Source organism: Marmota monax, unplaced genomic scaffold, assembly GCF_021218885.2.
Source record: "Marmota monax isolate L192 unplaced genomic scaffold, Marmota_monax_Labrador192_F-V1.1 WCK01_AAM20220418_F8-fsc00078, whole genome shotgun sequence".
In the NCBI taxonomy this organism is placed as follows: Eukaryota; Metazoa; Chordata; class Mammalia; order Rodentia; family Sciuridae; genus Marmota; species Marmota monax.
Window position 1 is genome coordinate 2423236 of NW_026694865.1, and position 23355 is coordinate 2446590.

At 44.5% G+C, this 23355-nt stretch overlaps 1 protein-coding gene across 7 annotated transcripts in view; it reads right to left on the reverse strand.

The window, feature by feature from the left end:
* The window catches only part of Paqr5 (progestin and adipoQ receptor family member 5), an 83184-nt gene that overhangs the window by 39993 nt on the left and 19836 nt on the right, over positions 1 to 23355 (reverse strand). For 6 of the 7 annotated variants that reach the window (XM_046426533.1, XM_058573276.1, XM_046426534.2 and 3 more), the window contains one exon: positions 424 to 566. In XM_046426533.1, the coding sequence (XP_046282489.1) occupies positions 424 to 474 (51 nt within the window). In that variant the 5' untranslated portion in view covers positions 475 to 566. Of the gene's footprint in view, positions 1 to 423; positions 567 to 4142; positions 4166 to 23355 lie in introns of those variants that run through there. The other variant, XM_058573277.1, reaches the window with a different exon arrangement.

Consider the following 23355-nt stretch of genomic DNA (forward strand, 5'->3'; position numbering starts at 1 on the left):
CCCAGGGCCTGGCCTCTTGCCTCCTGCAAAAGATGGGATGATAGCAAAGCCACCCTGCAGTGACTGCTCACCTGGCCTGTTCTCAAGCACCCATAGGAGGATCCTTAAAAAAACTTCTCCTGCCCACCCAGCTGCTGGTGGCTTCCTCTTGTTACCTGACTCTCTAACCTTGACCATTTTGCTTCTGGATGACACACAGATATCTCATGGAAGGGCTACGACTTTAATAGTTTGGGGACTGCTTCCATTTCCAGGTTTAGTGCATATAGGGGAAGCAGGAAGCTCTAATTTCCCCCAGAGGGGAGGCTTGAGGAGAAGAGGCTGTGCAGAGCAGACTGGTTGAAGACATGTAGTCCCCCTGCGGAGGAGGCCAAGCCCTGGTCACATCCTGGAATTCTTCTATGGAAGGAGCAGAGCACATACCTGGGGCACCTGGTCTATGCTGAACAGCCTGGGGATCTTCAGGCTCAGCATCTTGATGTCAGCTTGGCCAGGCTGGTGGGGGTCAGCCCCTGCCTCTCTCCAGGACTCAAAGCCCTGACATGCATGAGGTCCCAAGTTGCTTCCTGAAAGAGGATAGCATGGAGAAATCGAGTCAGTATCCACCTAACTCCAGCTGGATTGTGCAGCTACTAAATGAGCACTTGCTAGTGGTGGCAACAAGTTGAACTTTCTCAAAAGCAACAATAGCAATGCTTTCAGACTGCCAAGTCCTTCCTTCCAAGAGTGCTGGAGGGAGGCCATTGATCCTAATAGGGGAGAGAGCTGTGCTCTCAATGTCTCCTCCTCCAAAATGCATGTGCTGACATCTAAACAATCCCCAGCAGGTGTGAAGAAGTAGGGCCTTCAGGATGTACTTAAGTCATGAGGCCTCCACCCCCATGAACGAGATCAATCCCTTATAAAAGAGGCACAGGAAATTGGTGCAACCACTCTGGAAAGCCATAGGAGATTCCTCAGGAAACCTGGAATGGAACCACCATTTGACCCAGCTATCCCACTCCTTATACCCAAAGGACTTAAAATCAGCATACTACAGTGACCCAGCCACATCAATGTTTATAGCAGCTCAATTCACAATAGCTAAGTTATGGAACTAACCTAGATGCCCTTTAACAGATGAATGGGTAAAGAAAATGTGGTATATACACACATTGGAATATACTAGGCCATAAAAAAGAATGAAATTATGGCATTTGACACAAAATGGATGGAACTGTAGACTATCTTGCTAAGTGAAATAAACCGATCCCAAAAAACCCAAGGCTGAATGTTTTCTCTGATATGCCGATGGTAACACACAATAACAACCGGGAGGGAAGAATAGAAGTTCGTTGCATTCAACAAAGGGGAATGAAAGGAAGGGAGGGGGAATGAGAATAGGAAAGACAGTAGAATGAACCGGACATAACTTTCCTATACTCATATCCGAATACACCACCAGTATAACTCCACATCATGTAAAACCACAAGACTGGGAAGTTATACTCCATGTATGTATGATATGTCAAAATATACTCTACATCCCATGTATATCTAAAAATAATAAATCTTTAAAAATTATAAAAATACATACTTTTTGTAATCTGATTTTTAAAAATTTAATACTATACAGGAAGCATATTATTATGCCATTAAACATAAAGAGGCACAAGGGAGCTTGCTTGCCACTTCCATCAGGTGAGGACACAGAGAGAAGGTGCCATCTGAGAACAGGTCCCTTGCCAGACAGCAAACCTTCTGACTGACACACACACACACACACACACACACACACATATATATAGTTGTTGATAGATCTTTATTTTATTTATTTACATGAGGTGCTAAGAATTGAACCCAGAGCCTCACCTCACTCATGCCAGGCAAGTGTGCTACTGCTGAGCCCCATTCCCAGCCCCAGCCCCAACCCCCTGCTGACATTTTGATCTTGGATTTCCCAGAATCCAGAACTGTGAGCAATACATTTCTGTTGTTTATTAAATTACCCAGTTTAAGGTATTTTGTTATCATAGCCTAGATAGAGTGAGACAGTGGTCAGAAAATTGGGGAGCTAGAAAGGGCTGGAGAGGTCATCCAATCCCCTCATGTTATATGTGAGGATCAGACGGGTGGAGTAACTTCCCCAGAGCTGCACAGCTGTGGAGAGCTGGGGCCACACACTCTCCACTCCACTATAGGGTGCCCCTGGGCAGACAGTGGGTTCTCTAGCCTCATCAGCTCTGTGCCCAGGAGAGGATGAGGAACTGTGCCCTCTTCCAGAAGGCTGGCCAGAGCTTGTCTTGGTTGCCCTAGACACACAAAAGAACCAGGCCAGTCAGAAAACCCAAGGAGACAGAGCAATCGGGAGTAAGTAATAAGGTTGCTTAAATGCAGGATTAAGCAGCAATAAGTAATGTAAACTAGAGAAATCCAATGCTCTCAATACAGGCCCAGGAAACAGAAAAAGAACAGAGGTGGAATTTGCCATAGTCAATATCTCCTCTACCCCATCATCACAGGTCCAAAGTCTCCTGCTTCCTAGGGTCGTCCCCTTGTTCCCATCCAATGAGAGGGTTTCTTTCCCTGACTCTGGAGGCCTGGAGACCCAGCCCAAAACTCTCTTGGGGCACCAGCCACATTTGACCTTCAGTCAAAGCAAGCTCCCTAGGGCTCAGGTCCCCCGGGGGGAAGGACCCTCCCATGGCTGATTGGAAACCCTGATCCTTCAGCAAATAATCAGCAAATGATTATTTAATGAAGCAATGCAGCTCATTCTTTGAACCTAAAGTGCTTTTAAGTTTTGTGGTTTGTTTCCTTTTACTTCTTATTTTTCTTTAGGTTGTCTTTATTATCTGGAGCCCTGTAGCAAAATACAATCCGTTTCTGTTTCACGGTCATAAATTCGCTTCTTTCTCAAAAATACTGATGTAGGCATCATCCACAATAGGCAAGCGGTGGAAGCAATGACGTGGCCCCCAACCCATAAATGGATAAACAGCAGAAGTGTAGATAGACCATGAAATGGCTTTTAACCTTAAAAAAGGAGGAGATTCTGGTACACACCGCCACATGGATGGACCCTGAAGACCTTATGCTAAGTGAAGAGAGCTGGTGACAAGCATCAATCTGATATGCATCCACTCACACAGGTACCTAAAGGAGTCCCATCCACAGGAGCAGGAGGCGGAGCAGAGGCCCCTGGGATGGGGGAGGGGAGGTGGGGTGCTGGCGTTCAAGGGGTTTGAAGTTTCTCTCTGAGGTGATGAGAGGGTTCAGGAGACGGGTGGTGGCAACAGTTACAAAGCAGCGTGAATGCACTTAATGCCATTGAACTGTATGTTTAAAATTGTAAATTTTCTGTTATGTGTATTTGATGACAAGAAAACAGGTCTGCAATATTTCAAAATTACAGAATTATAAAGATAATAATTTTTTAAAGTTCAGATGCTTTTTACCCATGTTAAAAAATAAAAATTGACACTATACCAGCAAACAACACTGCCTCTGAGCGGGGCGTGGCACACCTGGCCTCTCCCTCTCAGAAGCAGCCGTCACCCACCCAGCGGCAGGAACACAGGCCAGACCAGGCGAAGCTCAAGCTCACCCGAAAAACCCCAGATGATATTGGGAACCAAAGCTAGGGCTCCCCAGTCTGTTTCCAGCACCCCTTATTTCTCCTGGGACTTGACTCAATTTCATGGGTGAGAAAAAGACCCAGTCCTTGCTCTGGAAGCACCCATTATCTAGGTGGGATGACCCAGCAGCCACACAGAAATGAGGATGTTCCAAAGAAGCACAGGATTCACTCATCTCTTCATTCAGCCATTGTCTGCTGCACTTTAATCATGTGCAGAGTAAGAGCAGGGGCAAATGGATAGTGTCTATTCTCTGCAGGCTGCAGCAACCTTAAGGAAAGGCTGAGGACTTAGCTGATAGAAGAATTGTATTGGTTTTTGCTGCACGGAATAGGGGAGGGGAGTAGGATCCCCCACACCATGCCATTCCCTCATTGCACAAGGAAAGGAAAGATGCGTGAGACAGTCCTTGTGCCAAGAAATGAATAAAAACCAGACACACACCTGCTTTAGTCAGGGTTCTCTGGAGAGAAAGAACAGATAGAGATAGGATATACAGATAGAGATACACAGGAGAGGACTTACCAGGAGAACTGGCTTACACAATTATGGATACTGAAAAGCCCCATGATGGGCTGATTACAGGCTGGAGACCCTGGGATGCTAGTTGTATGGCTCAATCCAAGTCCAAAAGCCTCAGAGCCAGGGAAGCCAACAGTGTGACTCTCAGTCCAAGACCAAAGGACTGAGAATCCTGGGGGTTGGGTAAGTGCAGGAGTCCAAAGTCAGAGAACCTGGAGTTCTGACATCCAAGGGCAGCAGAAGATGGGTGTCCTGACCCAGGAGAAAGAGAAAGAGAAAGAGGGAGGGAGGGAGAGAGAGAGAATATGAATTCGTCTTTCCTCTGCCTTTTTATTCTCTCTAGGTCCCCAGGAGATTGGGGGCAAATTTTTCCCACACAGTGCCTCCACTCACACACCAATGTCCTCTGGAAACACACTCCCAGACACACCAGAAATCATGCCTTACCAATTCCCTAGCTATTCCTTAATCCAGTCAAGTTGAGCCCTCAAATTAGCCATCACAACATCCAACTAACTAGCATGGGTCACCCTGAGGAGGAGGGGACTCACCCACTCTCCACCAGTCCAGAGTCTCCTCTCATCCACCCTCACCACAGCCTCCAGGAGGCCGGGCAGAGGAGCAGAGGGCCTGGCTCTGCATGCCATCCACCCAGGTGCAGAGACTGCTCTGCTGTTTCCTGCACAACCCTTAATAAGCCACTTAACTCTCTGTGCCTCAGTCTTATCTGCAAAATGGAAATAACAGCAGTGCTTTCTCATGGGGCTGCTGTTAGGATTGGAAGAGATGAGCCATGTAAAGAGCTGCCATAAAGACAGGGTTCAACAAGCACCAGTCATTCATATTAATTTTCAGACAGGAGAATTAATTTCATAAAATTGATTATGAAGCATTGAAAGTTCAGGGGATCTTCCCAGATCACAGAGCTGACAGGTGGTAAAGCTGGGATTTGATCTCTGGTTCACCTGAAGGTCTGAGGAGGGAGTCTGGGGGTGGAGAGATGTGGAAGCTTCCTTGAATTGTGCCATTTGCACTGAGCACGATAAATTGCAGAGATTCGAGAGACTTTGAAATTTTCTGCAGGCCTTAGTTATGCCCTGTATTATAGAATGAACATTTATATTCCCTCCAGGATTCAGATTTGGAAACCTAATCCCCATGTGATGATATTCGGAAGTGGGGCTTCAGGGTGCAACTAGGCCATGACAGCAGAACCCCCAGGAATGGGACTCATATTCTTCCAAAAAGGTCCCTGAGAGGTCATGCATCCTATTGCCATGTGAGGATACCGTGAGAAGACACAGTCTAGGAACCAGAGTGGCCTTCACCAGACACAGAAACTGCCAGAGTCTTGATGTTGGTCTTCCCAGCCTCCAGAATTGTGAGAAGTAAATTTCTGCGGTTTATAAGCCACCTAGTCCATGGCATTTTGTTTTAGCAGCCTAAACAGACTAAGACACCCAGGGGACACTTTTGGTGGCTAGGAGAAAGAGAAAGGTCACTGCTGTCCCTACTATAACCAGAAGATATCCACTTGCTTTCTGGATTGTAGTGAAATCAGTAACATAAACCCTCCTGTTGAGAAAGACAATGTTAAGAGTCATACATTTCCTTTTAAGAAGAGAATTGGCTTTGATCAAAGGGCATTAAGTTGTAGCTCTAGACACTAAGACTTGATTTCTCCCTGCTACTGAGAGAAAATGGAAAACACAGAAGGTTAACAGTGCTGTTTATCATCTAGGCTCTGAGCAATGAGCCTCTGTGCCAATTAGAGTGAGACAAACGCTCAGGTAAGATCAGACTAGACCTTTCTCTTTCAAAAGTGGGGGAATTTTTTGTATTGTTCTTCTACCATTTGAATAAATGAGGCCTCTCCTACTAATAGGTTGCTCTTTGGCATCTACAATGTAAACCTTTATGTTGCCAGAATCGTGTGACACCCATGGCTCATCATGGCAAGTTGCGCCATGGCCCCTGGTTCACCTGCTGGGCCTACTGCAAACCTTTCAGGTGTCAGGAAACACAGAGTGCACTCACTGGCCTTTTCAGCCTCCTCCATCAGGAGCCAGGCTCTTCATTCCTCCCCACTATAAAATGCAGAGTGTAATGTCCACCATTGACCACACCAGTGTGGTTTGTGGTCTCTTCAGCAGAGGCCAAGAAACAAGCTTGAATAAAACCAGGGGCTTCTAAGATGAGATCAAAATGCAATGGAAAGATCAGCTAATATTTCAGCAGTATGTTGGGATTCCACATAAGACTTCATTTAAAAGAGGATTCCAAACTTTGCAATGTTTTTAAATTGCTAAAAACAAAGTGGGGGTTGGTATTGTAGGATACTCACGAGGACATGCTGAATTCTCCTGAAATAATCTTTTTGTTTTTTAGTTGTTGATAGACCTTTATTTTATTTATTTATACGTAGTGCTGAGAATCCAACCCAGTGTCTCACACATACCAGGCAAGTGAGCTACCACTGAGCCACAGCCACAGCCCCTGAAATAACCTTTTTATTTTATTTTCTGTTTGATTCATTCATATATATATATATATATATATATATATATATATATATATATAATATACAACTCTTATTTCATATATAGAGCTCAATTTTTCATATCTCTGGTTGTATACACAGTATACTCACACAGGACTTCATGTCCTCATACATATACTTTGGATAATAATTGATCATCATATTCAATCATCATTAATTACCTCATGCCCCCTCCCTTCCCCTCCCACCCCTCTGCCCTATCTAGAGTTCGTCTATTCCTCCCATGCTTCCCCTCTCTATCCCACTATGAATTAGCCTCCTTATATCAAAGACAAATTCAACTTTGTTTTTTTGGGAATGGCTAACTTCGCTTAGCATTATCTTCTCTAACTCCATCCATTTCCCTGCAAATGCCATGATTTTATTCTCTTTTATTGCTGAGAAGTATTCCATTGTGTATATATGCCACTTTTTTTAATCCATTCATCCATTGAAGGGCATCTAGGTTGGTTCCATAGTTTAGCTGTTGTGAATCATGCTGCTATAAACATTGATGTGGCTGTGTCCCTGTAGTATGCTGTTTTTAAGTCCTCTGGGTATCCAAGGTGAGGGATAGCTGGGTCAAATGGTGGTTCCATTCCCAATTTTTCAAGAAATCTCCATAATGATTTCCATATTGGCTGTACCAATTTGCAGTCCCACCAGCAGTGTATGAGTGTACCTTTTCCCCCACATCCTTGCCAACATTTATTGTTGTTTGTATGCATAATAGCTGCTATTCTGACTGAAGTGAGATGAAATCTTAGAGTGGTTTTGATTTGCATTTCTGTAATTGCTAGTGATGATGAACATTTTTTCATGTGTTTGTTGATTGATTGTACATCATCTTCTTAGAAGTGTCTCTTCAGGTCCTTGGCCCATTTATTGATTGGGTTGTTTATTTTTTTGGTATTTAAGCTTTTTGAGTTCTTTATATACCCTAGAGATTAGTGCTCTATCTGATGTGTGAGGGGTAAAGATTTGCTCCCAAGATATAGGCTCTCTATTTACCTCACAGATTGTTTCTTTTGCTGAGAAGAAACTTTTTAGTTTTGAGTCCATCCCATTTATTGATTCTTGATTTTAATTCTTGTGCCACAGGAGTCTTATTAAGGAAGTTGGGGCCTAATCCCACATGATGGAGATTAGGGCCTACTTTTTCTTCTATTAAACACAGTGTCTCTGGTTGTATTACTAAGTTCTTGATCCATTCTGAGTTGAGTTTTGTGCACGGTAAGAGATAGGGATTTAATTTCATTTTGTTGCATATAGATTTCCAGTTTTCCCAGCACCATTTGTTGAAGAGGCTATCTTTTCTCCAATGCATGTTCTTGGCACCTTTGTCTAATATAAGATAATTGTTGTTTTTTGTGTTAGTCTCTGTGTCCTCTATTCTGTATCATTGGTCTACCAGTTTGTTTTGGTGCCAATACCATGCTATTTTTGCTACTATTGCTCTGTAGTATAGTTTAAGGTCTGGTATAGTGATGCCACCTGCTTCCTCTTCCTGCTAAGGATTGCTTTAGTTATTCTGGGTCTCTTATTTTTCCAGATGAATTTCATGATTGCTTTTTCTATTTCTATGAGGAATGCCATTGGAATTTTAATCAGAATTGCATTAAATCTGTATAGTGCTTTTGGAAGTATCGTCATTTTGATAATATTAATTCTGCCTATCCAAGAGCAAGGTAGATATTTCCATCTTCTAAGGTCTTCTTTGATTTCTTTCTTTAGAGTTCTGTAATTTTCATTATATAGATCTTTCACCTCTTTTGTTAAGTTGATTGATTCCCAAGTATTTTATTTTATTTTTTTGATGCTGTTGAGAATGGGGTAGTTTTCCTCATTTCCCTTTCTGAGGATTTGTCACTGATAAACAGAAATGACTTTGATTTATGGGTGTAGATTTTATATCCTGCTACATTGCTGAATTCATTTACTAGTTTTAGAAGTTTTCTGGTGGAACTTTTAGGGTCTTCCAGTATAGAATCATATTATCAGCAAATAGAAAATAGTGAAATAACCTTTTTTTTAAAAAAAAAAAAAAAGCAGGGCTGGGATTGTGGCTCCATAGTAGAGCACTTGCCTAGCACGTGTGAGGCACTGGGTTCCATCCTCAGTACCACATATAAATAAATAAATAAAATAAAGGTCCATCTGAAAAATATTTTAAAAGAAAGCAATCATAACAAAATCACCACGAGGAGGAAGTGTCAAGTTAGCATTCGTAGATTAAAGGGCAAGCAAAGTTAGTAAGAGGTAGAATTCATACTTGGCTGCCTCATTCCTCTCATTCCTTGCAGTCCCTCCCTCAGGAAACTTTAACCTGGTGCAAGCTCAAAAGGACACACTTGGAAGACCTTATAACATACCAAATATGTTGACATATAAGGTGGACTAATATAAGCTGATGGGCTATTTTCCCAATGACAGGGTCCAAAAAATGTGTAACTTCTAGGAATGCAAATAAACTATCAAATTGTCTCTTTATAACATTAATTTATTCATTCAGTTAGGCACAAATATAAGAATCTCTAACTATAAATGCAATTTACTAATTTAAAGGTTTTCTAGTCATATTTCACAGAAATAAGTGTATTCCAAGTCTTCACATGCACCTTCAATAAGAATATCTTCTTTTTAACTACAGGCATTTTTTTGTATTACAGGTCAAGGGCAAAATATTCTCACTTCCTTCTACATTGTGCTGAGGCTCAGGAAACAATACTTGAAAGCCTGGCACCTCGCTGCTCCTGAGTCCTTTGAACTGGAGGCTGGGAGGCCTCTGAAGCAAGGGCTCTCTGACCTGCTCCTGCCCTCCTGTCTGTCACTAAAGCAAGTCAGGGAAAGCAGACTTCTTCTTCCTGGAGGTGGGTCGTATAAACTAGAGCCCCTCTCTTCTAAAAAAAGATGTATAACCTAGAAAAATGATCTCTTCTCCTTTTAAGACCCATTCCAGAAGGATCCTGCCTCACATCCGAGAGGAAGCCTGGCTTCACAGAGACATCTAGAAGAATCTGAACAGACTGGCCTTACTGGGTACCCCCTCCCCCACCTCATATTACTATTGACTCCTATGTCCAATAACATTTCTGCACAACTGTCTGTTCTTCATCAAATCTAAGCATAAAAACACAGTTTTGCTGCCTGTAATCCCAGCATCTCAGGAGGCTGAGGCAAGAGGATTGTGAGTTCAAAGGCCAACCTCAGCAATTTAGTGAAGCCCTAAGCAACTCAGTGAGACCCTGTCTCTAAATAAAATACAAAAAAAGGGCTGGGGATATAGCTCAGTAGTTAAGTTTCCCTGGTATTATCTCTAGTACCAAAAACAAACAACAAACAAAAAAACCCCACAGTTTTCCCTGGGTTTAGATTCAAGGGCAAGCAAGGATAGCAAGAGGTCTTTGGGTCTTCGTTTCTGAAGGCTCAAAACTTGGATTAAACAAATTTGTTAATGGTTTCTCTTGCTAACCTGTATTTTGCTCCAGGATATATTGACTATGATCCTTTTGATGGGTGAAGAAAGGGGTCCCACCTTCCACCTCTGCAGTTGTTTGAAAAACACATGATTTGAAACTGTACTGAATGCTTGCTGCTAAAAAATATATTCCAAATCACAACTATTCATTTGCTATTATTATATTGGCTACAATTTGCTTTTATATACTTCACATGGAGGGTCTGATGGAAGATGTTAGCTTCAACCTGCAGCCCTGGGGTGGTGGTTAGTTAGTATTTGAAAGAGGAGCCATAATGCCGTTCACACTGTGGAGAGCACAGCTTTGGATCTGTTGGGGCTATTTTTGGTCTACACCATAGGGTGTGCTTCTGAGCACTGAGAATGCAGTTTCACTGGAGAAACGAGAGGCATTAGAGAAATGTGAATTAGTGAGCAGCTGTCCAGGTGCTGTCCCTGTGTGTGAGCAGGGACAGCTACAGGATGAGGCTGCTCCTGTGAATGAGCTCGACTGAGCCCTCTAGGGAGGATTCAGTGCCCTGAATCCAACCAGAAGCTCAACCAAAGCTGACAACTGTTGACTCAGCCTTGGGAGCTATCAAGCAAGGTGCGTGTGAGAGTCTTTGAAAGGGCAGGTAGCTTTCCTGGCTGCTGGATTGGCCATTATATCAGGTTGTGCCTGCTCGCTAGTGTAGATGTGGCCAGCAGAAGCCCAGCCATGGTGTCTCATTGTGCTGTGCCATGTGTGCCGAGATTGGGGGTCCTCTCATTCATGCACCTCCAAATACTGACTGAGCCCAAGATGGTATTTCAATGAACTTTAGACACTACCAACAGTGTCTTCTTTGCCACTTCTGTGTACCACAAACACAGAAAAAAGTACTGCCAATTATAATCATGAGATACCACTGATTGCACATTAGTCCTGATTTCAGAGTTGTTAAAAATGTTAGGGGAAAAAAAAGTGCATGTTCTGATAGATGACGTAGTGCTTGAGATGAGTGAGTGGCTTAGGTTGGCACACAGTGTGACTCTCCGCACTTACTACTTGCTCTTTAAAGGGGTCATCGAAGTCTCCTTCATGGCAAAACTGACACCTGCAATTAGAGGATCACATTCCTGGGAATAAGTGTCTATCTGAGATTCTGCCCCCGCCCCCGGATTGTGTCAGGAGCCTTCTGAAAGGATTCCAAAAGGAGCCCAAGAACAGTTGGCTGGGAAAGTATCAGGTTGTCATAACATCTTCCCCAAACAGCCCACTATTCAAAATAAAAAGACAGTGACCTGAACATGCAAACCCCGGAGGACTTCACTGTAACACCACTTCCTCTTTTCTGAAAAATATTATGTTGGAAAACAAAATTCTTTCATAGTACAACATCATAAAGGCAAAGGCTGCTGTTTCACAGGGATTGCACTGTGCCTGCTTTTAGAATAATAGGAATGTAAGATCAGAAAGCTCCTGAGAGGCCGTCCAGGCCAAAGCGCTGCTAGATACCTGATTTTTTGTTGTGGAGTCTTTCAGACCAGAGGTGACACATTTGATCCAGAGAAGCAATGTAACAGAGACTTCAGTTTCTGCAGGAAGGCAGGGTCCTGGGGATGTCTGGAGATGGGAGCCCTCACCTCTTCTCTGCAGACTCGGAGGCCACTCTTAGCCTGGGAGGGCACTAGAAAGTGCTGCAGGCTGTCCGGTCCCAGTAGGGCCCAGCCTCCAGGGTGTGGAAGGAGGAGGCCAGCTTCTTCAGACTCAGCTGATGAGGCTTAGCATAGTGGCTCCAGGAGAAGAGTAAGTGGGAAGAGAAGAGTTGGCCTCATTCAGGCAGGCTCTGGCTCACTTACTAGCCCTCTCCCTCTTCCTGTCTAGTTCTCCTTCATGTTGACAGAAAACAGCACAGAGTGCAGATAGTAGAGGAGGCTGATTCCATCCCATCCCATTCAAAAGAATGCTTACATGGTGCTCAACACCGCACAGGGCTGCACTGTACCCTGGGCAGGACTACAGGGACAAAATGCAGGAACAGAGTCTCAAGCTGCCTGCAGATTCCTGTTTGCCTTAAAAATACATACGATCAACATTTAAAACTTGTGTATCAAATGTCACCATCAAGAGAGTGAAAAGACACCCAGGAACTTGGGAGGCTGAGGCAGGAGAATTGCAAGTTTGAGGCCAGCCTCAGCAACTTAGCAAAACCCCGTCTCAAAATAGAATTTAAAAAAGGACTGGGGAGTAACTCATTGGTAAATTACCTCTGGATTCAATCCCCAATACCAAAAGAGAAGAGTGAAGAAAATCCATACAACGGGAGATTTGCAAATTGTATGTCTGATAAGAGATTAATATCAGAATATATAAAGAATTCCTACAAGTCAGCCAAAAAGAAAATTAAAAAATCAAACAAACCCAAACAACCCAATCCAAAAATAAGCAGAAAAGCCAGATGCAGTGGCCTGTGCTTGCAGGCCTGCCTACGTGGAAGTCTGAAGCAGGAGGATCACTTAGGTCCACTGGATGGAGACCAACCTGGGCAACCCCATCTCAACAGCAAAAAACAACAACCATAAAAGGAACAAAAAACAATGAACAGCTATTTCCCCAAAGATATGCAAAGGGCCAATAAGCACATGATAAGATGCTCACATTACTAGACATCAGGGAAACGCAATTCAAAACCAAGTGGAGAGAGCAGTCCATACCCATTAGGATGGCTGTTAAAAAACAAGAAACATGAAGGATATGTCTTGGCAAGGATGCAGAGAAATTAAAATGTCAATGCGCTGCTGGTGGGAATGTAAAATGATGTGACCATAGAAAATAGGCAGGTTATCAAAAAGTTGAACTTAGAATTACCAAGTAATCTAGCAACATCACCTCTACATGTAATCTAGCAACATACACCTCTACTTCCAGAAGAAGTGAGGAGGTTCACACTGATATTTGCCAACTGATACCATAGCAGCACCAGTCACAATAACCCAAAGTGGACCCAAGTGTCCATCAGCAGATGGATGGATAAATAAGTGGTGTAGAATCCATAGAGTATCACTCAGCTTTTTAAAAAAGGAACAAAATTCTGACAAATGCTACAACTGGGGTGAACCTTGAAAACACAATGACCACACAATACTGAGTGTGTTTTTATTTATTTATTTATTTATTTATTTATTTTGGTACTGGGGATTGAACCCAGAGGTGCTTAACCACTGAGCCACAGCCCCAGCCCTTTTGTATATTTTATTTAGAGACAGGGATTTGCTGAGTTGCTTAGGGCCTCACTAAGTTATTGAGGCTGGCTTTGAACTTGCTATCTTCTTGCATCAGCTTCCGGAGCCCCTGGGATTATAGGCATTTGCCACTGCACTCAGCAACAGTAAGTGTATTTAGCACTGCTGAATGCACTCTTCCAAATGGTTACATGGAAAATTTTACCACAATAAGAAAAAGTATCTTTTTTTAAAAAAAAAAAAAAGCATGTAAATTTTGTAGTCTGCTCCAAAATTTAGCTATGATTGTTTTAATACAAGAATTTATTTTCTCCAGATCTTCCAAGAAAAAAAAATATATACCATCTACACTCTGCTGTTGCCAAAACCTTCCCACGTCAGGAAACACAGACTAGTTTAATCTTCCCTTCTTCCTATTTTATCAATGAAGATTCCAGATAGGAAATGACTTGTCTGAGTCACTCAGCAAGGGGCCGGCAAAGTCAAGATTAAAGAAGTCTGTAACTAACAACAGGAACATGCACAGATGTAGCGCCTGAAAGACCAGCAACCCCACCCTGCCCAAGCCAATACCAGACTCCACCAAAGACAGAAAAGAAACAGCTCACAGGACAGTGAGCTGGGGGCAGCCAGGGTCCACCCCTGACCTCCAGCCTGCTGCGGCTAGGGTCCAACACCCACCTCAGCAAACATACAAACAAGTATTCACTAAAACCACAATTATTGTCTCTTCACAGATTGCTTTCCAAACTGCAGGTCAGGCTCTGTCAATAGATCACAAAATCAATTTACTGAGCCTTGGCTGGCATTTAAAAATAGAATAGTATGGAAAATAGAAGAACAGAAAATATCACATGTAACATCAAGGAAAGTTTCCCTCTGTGATATCAGGATGTATGTTATACGTATTATGTGTTATGACCAAAGGTATTTCTTATGGAAAATCTCAGTCCAAAATGTTTGAAGAGGTGTGATCATGTCACAGGTTATTATACTGATTATGGAGAGCCAATGACTTTTTTTTCATCTAGAGTCACACTCACCACGGTATGTCTAAAAGTTTTGGGGGCAGGGGCTGCCAGATCCCAGCAAATGAATGGCTGCATAAGAAACTCCTCTTAATTTTCCTTGGTCTATTGTTCTTTCCTTGGTCTATCCCTTTTTTATTTTAAATATTTATTTTTTCGTTGTAGTTGGACACAATACCTTTATTTTATTTATTTATTTTTATGTGGGCTGACGATGGAACCCAGGGCCCCGCACGTGGCGAGCGCTCTACTGCTGAGCCACCACCCCAGCCCTTTCCTTGGTGTGTTCTAACAAGCATCCTGGATGACCTGAGCTTGGAGAACGTTCTGCAGCAGTGGGACAGGAGGGAAGCACCTGTGGCTGGAGACCCAGGGTAGTCAAGGTCAGGCTTCTCTCTGCCATCTCCTGGGCTGAGTAACTCCACCTGACTTTCATCTTTGTCATCAGTGAGGTGGGACATGAGTACCTACTTGGTCGGGTCTGTGGGAAGCTAAAATGAGATGCCAGATGTGAACATGTTACCTACAACATGCTTCAGCAGTGCCGGTCGTATTCACCACTACTACTGCTCGGGCCGCTGCTGGCACCAATGGGGTACATTCAGGGAAAGGGGCCATCAGCTGCAGCAGCTCCTAGAATGGAGGTGTGTGACCTGAGGTCCATGAAAATCCATGAATGGGCCTCAGAAGTCCAGCCAATTATAGGTAAAATCCTGTGCCTGCACACATGTGAACGTGTGTCAAAGAGACTTTCATCAAGTTTTGAGTGGTACCTGTGAGCCAAGGAGAGAGCTCAGGACCCCTAACCCCATGCAGTACCTGGTGAACAGGATTAAGCCACCCCCAGGTACCTTGGCACCCAGAAGAATCCCCAACCAGGGCAGGAGTCACTGGTTCCAGCAGTCAGTACCAGGCAGTAAATGAGGGCAGGGTTCCCTACCAGAAACCTGTTCCTGCCCTGCCCCACCCTGGAAACTGGCCCCACCAGCTAGCTGGGTGGGGTTCTCTCTTCCAGGGAGAGACCTGCTCTGCAAGCTGTGCCAGCCTTGTCCTCTACTACAGGAATGTCCACACCAGGAAGCCCTGGGCTTATTCTCACTGTAGTCCCCAGCTCTCTCTGAGCCTCCCAAGGAGAGCTGAGGCTGAGGCAATGGCCACCCACAACCTCTCCCTGCAGCTCTCTGGGAGTGTTTCCACTCGGCCAGGCTTTGGACCTGTCCCCAAGCTTCAAATGTCCTTCAATTGTCCTTTTCTCTGGCACCCACCCAGGCCCAGCTCCAGCCGACCTCCTCCAGGAGGGATGCCTTTCCTTTCTCCCCTGAAGCCCACCAGCTGCAGTGGGGCAGGTGGGGGCAGGCTTCGGTGGCACAGAGCTCTGCTTCCAGGCTCAGCTTCTCACTCACCAGCTGGAGCCCTTGAGCATGCTGCTTCACTTTCTCAGTCTGGGTCTGCATCCCCACCACACCAGCACCACGAGGACTGACTGAAACAATGAACTCACAGTTCTCTGCCTAGACTGTGGCCTGCAGCAAGCCACTCGGAGTTGGGGATTATTATTACTGGCTTGGCCCTTTATGATTCTCCAAGTCTTTTAGGTTGGTCCTTTTTGTAGCCACAATTTAGATTACTTGAAGACAGGATCTAGGTCTGTTTTTATATAAGAGACTCAATAAAAACTCATTGACTGTTCTATTCAAGGCTCTCCATTCATTTGTCCATCCATTCACCCACTCATCCATGGGGTGAGCCACCCTGTGCCAGGCACTGTGCTCACAGCTGGGGACAAGGGGGACAACGACAGCTCTGGCCCTAGCAAGCTCCCTGCAGAACAATGGAGACACTAGGCGGTGAACCGGCGGTCAGATGCTCTGTGGGCAGGGACAGAGTTGGGTGCAGGCATCTGATGGGGCACTTTCATGTTGGGAGAAGCAGGGGAGCAGCTCCACCAGGAAGGAGTTTCGAGTTGATTTTTCCTTCTCAGATGCTTCCCCAGGCTGGCTGGTTTGCCCTCTGCTTCCCCTTTCAGAAGGAGCACCCCCATCCTGTCCTGCAAGCCCCAGGCCAGTCTGCACATAGGCTGCCAGACTCACCCCGGGCCCTCTCTGCGCTCTGCTGAGGGTGCTAGGCTCAGGTCCCACACTAGGCACTCCCCATTACAGGCCATTCATCAGGAAGGCGGGTGACGGCAGGGCTGTCTCCTGAACAGGTTGCAGGAGAACCCTGGGTTTTGAATCTTGTTCTGCCACAGTGGGTCCTGCTCCTGGCACTGAGGCCTAAGTGTCCTCATGGGGGAGGGAAGGGCCTGGGCCAGGGGACTCTGAGATCCAGCACGTGTGGTCTATGGGCAGCTCCTCCCTTTGTCCCTGAAGAACCCTGCCCCCAACTCCTCCTAAGAATTCAAACATCCTTACATCCAGAGCTGGGTTGTCCTCAGCTTGAAAACTGAACCCCCTCCTCCCTGCCACCACTGACCCTTGAGATTGGCCCTTGCCACACGCACCCTGTCAACTGCACCCAAAACATTTCCCCCAGAGCCCCAGTCCCAACAGATGCAGGGACTCTCAAAAGTAGCAGCAACCCTGTGTAGGTGCTAGGGAGACAGATGTGTCAGTCCCACCTCCGGGTGCCTCGGGGAGGCTGGAGGCTGGCAGGGAGGTGAGACAGGACACTGGCCATTTGCAGGGGTGGGAAACTGTTAGGATTAGAGAGAGAGGAGAGGAGCTGAACCAAGAGTGGGGTAGATAATAGTGAGAAGGAGGGGCACGGTGAGATGGAAGAGTGGACAGCAGAGACTCCTGGCTCCTAACGTGTTTTAAGTTACTAGCACTGTACTGTAAGGGTGGCTACATGATGTTGTGCATTTGTCAAAGCTCATAGAAGGCACAACACAGAGTGAACCCCAATGTGAACAGTGAATATTAGTCAATAATGTATCAGGATTGATTCATCTATTTTAACAAACATACCACACTAACACAGAATGTTAATCATGGAGGGAGCTGGGGAAGGAGAGAGGAGGAGCATGTGGAAATTCTGTAGCCACGATGCAATTTTTCTGTAAACTTAAAACTGCTCTATAAAAATCAAATCTGTTAGGGAAAAATAGAACAAAATCCCTGGCACCACACACACACACAAAAAAAAAGAGAGAAAAACATACAAAACACCCTGGGCCTACCTTTAAAAATCAAGGGGCCTCACATAGAAACCTGGACTCCCAATTCTTTTGACAAACCTGAAGATCTACAGCTTCTGCTTCCTCACACCGGGGTCTGTTGAGCCCCCCACTCCCTCACCACTCCCACCAGGTTTGGCCTGGAGCTCATGCTTGGGACCCTGGTGATAAAAGTCAAGTGTCTGATCACAAGGAGAGAGATTTGGCAACCCAGCCAGGCACCCAGAACACACTGGATCCAGACTACATTTCCCACAGGTGGGGAAAGGATACCAATGTAGGAGATGAGAAGGACCCAGGCAGCTTCCAGACAAGATGAGTTCCATTTGCACTGATCTGCAGTTTTAAAATATGGGACTACCCAGTTCAGTGGCACATGCCTGAAATCCCAGCAGCTCAGGAGGATCAAGAGTTCAAAGCCAGCTTCAGCAACTCACTGAGACCCTAAGCAATTTAGCAATACCCTGTCCCTAAATAAAACATAAAAAGGGCTGGGGATGTGGCTCCGTGTTGTGTGCCCTTGGGTTCAATCCTTGTATGTATAAATAAATAAATGAATTAATTAAAAAATTAAATGGGATGACACTTAAGTTGAGGCTTCAGACAAATTTGGGAGATAGAGACAAGTGACTTTCAAAACCCAGGGTGTACTCAGACTTCCCCCAGAGAGAGGAACACAGAGAGGAGGACCCAAGGGCTGAGAAAAAGTCAAGTTCATGGACCCAGTGGGGCATCACAAAGCTGGGGTGGGGGGGAGGACACAGGCTTCACCGAGGACCTCCATTTCCCTGGCTTGGCATGAGCAGGAACTGTGGGGGGTTGGAGGGAGCAGGCTGGCTTAAAGCAGACGGAGGCTGGGCACAGGTGTTGTGGGCAATGCCTGGGAACGTACAGGTGTGGCTCCTGGTGGGCTGAGGTTAACTCAGTCCCTGCCCTTCCCTTTCTTTGATGGGAATATGTGCAATCACTTATTCATTCAGCACTCAGCCACTGAATGTCTACTATCTGCCCAAGGCTTTGGCAGGATACCGGGATGAAGAAGGGGATACCACAGCTCCATCCCCTAAGAGCTCCCAGGCTAATGCAGATCGGCACTAACAACTGCCACATGGCATAGCTAATGGCAAGTAGAAGCTAGAACCAGATGCTTCTAGGGAACACAGAGGAGGAGCATCACACTCTGAAGTCAGGAAAGACCTCTTGAGTAGGTGCAGCAGCCCCAGGAGGGGATCTGAGGGTACGGCAAGAGAAAAGGCCCCAGGGTTAAGGGAGAGTATCTGCAGTCTGGGTAACCCATAGCCAATATTGGTCTGAAAAGATCAATATTCATCTTGGATCTTTTGATAGAAAGAAACCACATTCACATAACCTTTATTACAGGATATTGTTATAATTATTCTGTTTTAGTATTAGTTGTCATTGTCGATCTCTTACTGTGCCTAATTTAGAAATTAAACTTTATCATAGGTATGTATATACCAGAAAAAAAGTTTGTATAGGTTTGGTACCGTCCACAGTTCCAGGCATCTGCTGGGGGTCTTGGAACACATCCCCCGTGGATGAGTGGAGACTACTGTATACAATTTGGAGAATTCTTTGCAGTTCAGTGTGGAGGTAGTGTAGGGTATGCAGCAGCAGCTGGCCAGATGGAGCCTGAAGGCCAGAGGCCAGAGGCAGACAGTAGGTGTCCCAAACAATCGCAGTGGGAACAGATGCCCTTAGGGAGCCTGATTGACTGGACAAGTTTTCCCACAGGCGGTGGGAGAGACACTGGTGACCCCAGGTCAGGCGTTTAGGAGAATTCTGAGGAGTGAATGCAAGCCAACTTGACACACTGACTCCATCATTTACTGTGTGCTCTCAGACAGCAACCTAATCCCTGATTTCCTCATTACTTGAAAGAGGATAATGAAAGTATCTATATCTCCTGTGGAGATAAAAAACCATGGTATTTGCCAGATAACAAGCAGTTGATGAAAGGTGGCTCTCGTCACCATTGCACCCTAAGCCATCCCAGCCCACGGTAATGCTCTCTGCTGCGCTTTAGCCCTGGGTTCATAAAACTGCCTGAAAACAGGCTGCTTCCCCGGCTCCCAGCCACCTCCCTGCCTGGTGTGGAGACTCAAAGGGTGGCGCTCTATGAAAGAGGCTGCCAGGAGGTTGCCATGGTGACCTCCCAGCTGGGCTTTAGGACTTAGGGAGGGAACTAAACCTACTTTCCTTTCTCTTTCTTTTCTTTTTCTTTCCTTTTTTTTTTTGCTAGCTATTTCAGCTATTCTAAATATTTACTGCTAGGTGATTATTGCACATCTCGAAAACGCTGAATGATTCCTTGGCACACTGCAGAGAAAAACTGGAAACAATCCAAAGCTGGCTGGGTAAGTATGGTCCATCCATGCAAACATGTACTGTGTGGCTACTAAAAATGTTATAGATCTGGGTAACTGACAGGAAACTTGTCATGACAAGTTATTAAATTAAAAAAAAAAGAACAGGTTGGGGAACAGCATAAATCTTGTAGTACCATCCATGCAAAACTGTGCTACGCTTAACTGCTCATATTTATGGACAGAAACAATGTTGGGAAGGCTGTTTCCCAAAGCGTTCACTGTGGTTCTCTCCAGACAGAGTGAAGCCAGAAAATCTAGGGGTTTGTTCTACTCCCTTTTTTCCACTGTCCTCCAACACCAGAATTGGCCCACCATGGATTCGTGGTGGTGGTGATTATTTTCCAAAGCAACAATGCTGCTAAAAGGAAATAAATGAATGAGTCTTTCATGCTTAGCCAGTCTTGGAAGACTCAACCATGTCAGCCAACCCAGGGACAGCAAAGGTCGGCATGCCCTCATACTCCCCCACTGAGAAGGTCATGTGTGCTCATCGTGCCTGCTGGCCCAGGGGCATCTGGTCAGATAGGGCCTGAGTCCTAAAGCCTAGTGTCATGCATTTGGAAAAGTCACCCCATTTCCTAGAGCTGAAAGCCTCAAGGTCGCCCTCAGTCATCACCATAAGTGGAGATGGAGGAGGTCAGGAGAGGCACATGCTGGACAGGACCATGGACTATATGGAGCAATTTGCTGTGTTCCAGCCACTGTGTCATCCCTGGAGATCCAAGGCAGACATGGGTCCAACCCCTGGGATCCATGATCTAGTGGATGCAGGGCTCCAGGAAGGGCTTGAAAATGCAAGCCCTCATTGTTCCTGAAGGTTCTCTCCTTTCTCGTGGTCCACACTTCATACTCTTTTGAGAAAATTATGTAGTCCCCTCCAGTTGTCCTGGAGGACCCCACTCCTTGGCATATTCTCAGGCCCTCCAAAGTGCACTGAGCCCCAGCCTTACCTCCTACTGGTCTTGCCATTATACCTACACTCTGTCCCAGACACAGCAGGAGCTTTCCACCTCCAGGCTTCTGTTCCTGCTATTTGGCTGAGAATCTCTTCTTTCACCTTTTCCCAAGAATGAAATTCTACCCATTCCACAATGCTTTGTAGAATACTCTTTTTTTACTGCATAACCATCACAGTTTTTTTTAGTCCAAAAATTAGTTTATAACCTTTTGTTGTGTAATTCTGTTCCTCATACAGCTACAAAGGTTAACAGTAGCAATATATTCAACAGGAGGCGTGTTTGTCTTTTCATGCACCGCGAGGGAGCAGAGTCTAGAATTCTCAGTACATGCGCATTGTCAGCATATTTCCAAAAATCGTCTTGCATGGTTTGTTTAGAGCACTGCAGTGTGAATGGCAAACACATTTTATATGTGTGGTGCTGAGGATGAAACCAATGATAGTGGTGCAGAATCTTCAGACATAGAAGATTGAATTTTTTTCTATATTTTTTTAATTGGTGCATTATGGCTGTACATATTGATGGGATTTGCTGTTGCATATTCATACATGCACACAATATAACAATATTATTTGGTCAGTATCACTCCCCAACACTTCCCTCTTCCTTCTTTGTGTCCCTTTCCCCCACCTTGGTCCCTTTTCTCTACTGATCTCCCTTCATTTTTAGGAGATCTGTCCCCATCTTTGTTTTCCTTTTTCCTCTCTAGCTTCTACTCAAGAGAAAACCTAGGACCCTTAACCTTCTGAATGTGACTTATTTTGCTTAACATGATGGTCTCTAGTTCCATCCATTTTCCAGCAAATGCCATAATTTCATTTTTCTTTATGGCTGAATAAAACTCCATTGTGTATATATACCACATTTTCTTTATCCATTCATCTATTGATGAACACCTAGGCTGGTTCCATAGTTTGGCTATTGTGAATTGTGCTGCTCTACACATGGGTATGCAGGTATCACTAGAGTAAGATGACTTTAATTCTTCAGGGTCAATTAACCTGATTAAATTAAATTTGTATGTCCCTACTTCACAACACTGTAGTAAATTTTATCAAGTGAACATTTCAATCTATAATGCACAAATCAATAACAACTAATGTTTAACTTTTATTTTTCAGACCAGAAAAATGTTTGCTAAACTGTCAGGAAGAAATGAAGTGCATTGATTTGGACTATTCAATTTTAACACATACTCACAAATATTCCATGCATTCTAATTTTGCACTAAAGACAGGTTAGTAATAAATTATTTTTAAGTAATACTGGCATAATTTAAAAACAAAACTGCTTCACATAATGGCTGCACCCCATTTTTTTTCAAAAACATTCGGCATAAAATCTGCAATGATCATGGGATAAAATACAGTGAAATTAGCTTCCACTCTCTTCTGTGGGTTCTATGGGAAGGGTATATGCCATGTCAGGCTCCTGGTTTCCCTCAGTCAAAATAGACCAAGTCTGTCATTCATTGCTGTCTGTGGTGCCCAGGCCAGGGCTGGGCACAGTTACTGTTCAGTAAATGTTTGCTGAGCCATCAAATGACTTTTGCTGCCCACTGTAGTCAGAAGCCTAGAACAAGGTCTGACCACACTGTCTAGCCCCTTCCACCCAGTGCTTCCCATATTGCCTTCATGAATACTACATTTCAGTGCCAAAACTGTACGCTTTGCTCTGAAGTTTTCATTTCAGAATTGTTAAACATCTGAAATATCAGCTGGGCCTGGTGACAATATACATATAATCTCAGCAACTAGGAAGGCTGAAGCAGGAGGATCTAAAGTTTGAGGCCAGTCTCAGCCACTTGGTGAAAACCTCAGCAACTCAGTAAGACTCTGTCTCAAAATAAGAAATAAAAGGACAGGGACGTGGCTCCATGATGAAGCACTTTTAGATTCAAGCCCCTAAAAAAATTTGAAATTTCAAACAATTCAAGTATTTAAAAAGTATGAGTTTTTAATGTATTCTGGATATTAATCCTCTGTCAGAAAAGTAGCTAGCAAAGATTTTCTCCCATTCTGGAAGCCTCTTTTCACATTCTTAATGGTTTCATTTGCTGTGCAGCAGCTTTTTAATTTGGCGCCATCCCATTTATTAACTCTTGGCATTATTTCCTGAGCTCTAGGGGTCTTATTGAGAAAGTCACTGCCTGTGCCTAAAAGCTGGACTGTTGACCCTATGTTTTCTTCTAGGAGTGGCATAGCTTCTGGTCTAATCCCTAGGCCTTTCATCCATTTTGAGTTGATTTTTGTGTAGGGGCTAATTTCATTCTTCTAAAAATATTATACACAGTTTCCCCAGCACCGTTTATCACATATTTTCTCTCATATGTGAAAGCTAGAGAGGAAAAAGGAAAGGGGGGGGGGGTGGCTCATGAAAATCAAAGGTAGATCTGCAGAGTACAGGAAAGGGAGGGAGATGGGAAAGGAAAGGGGGAAATTCT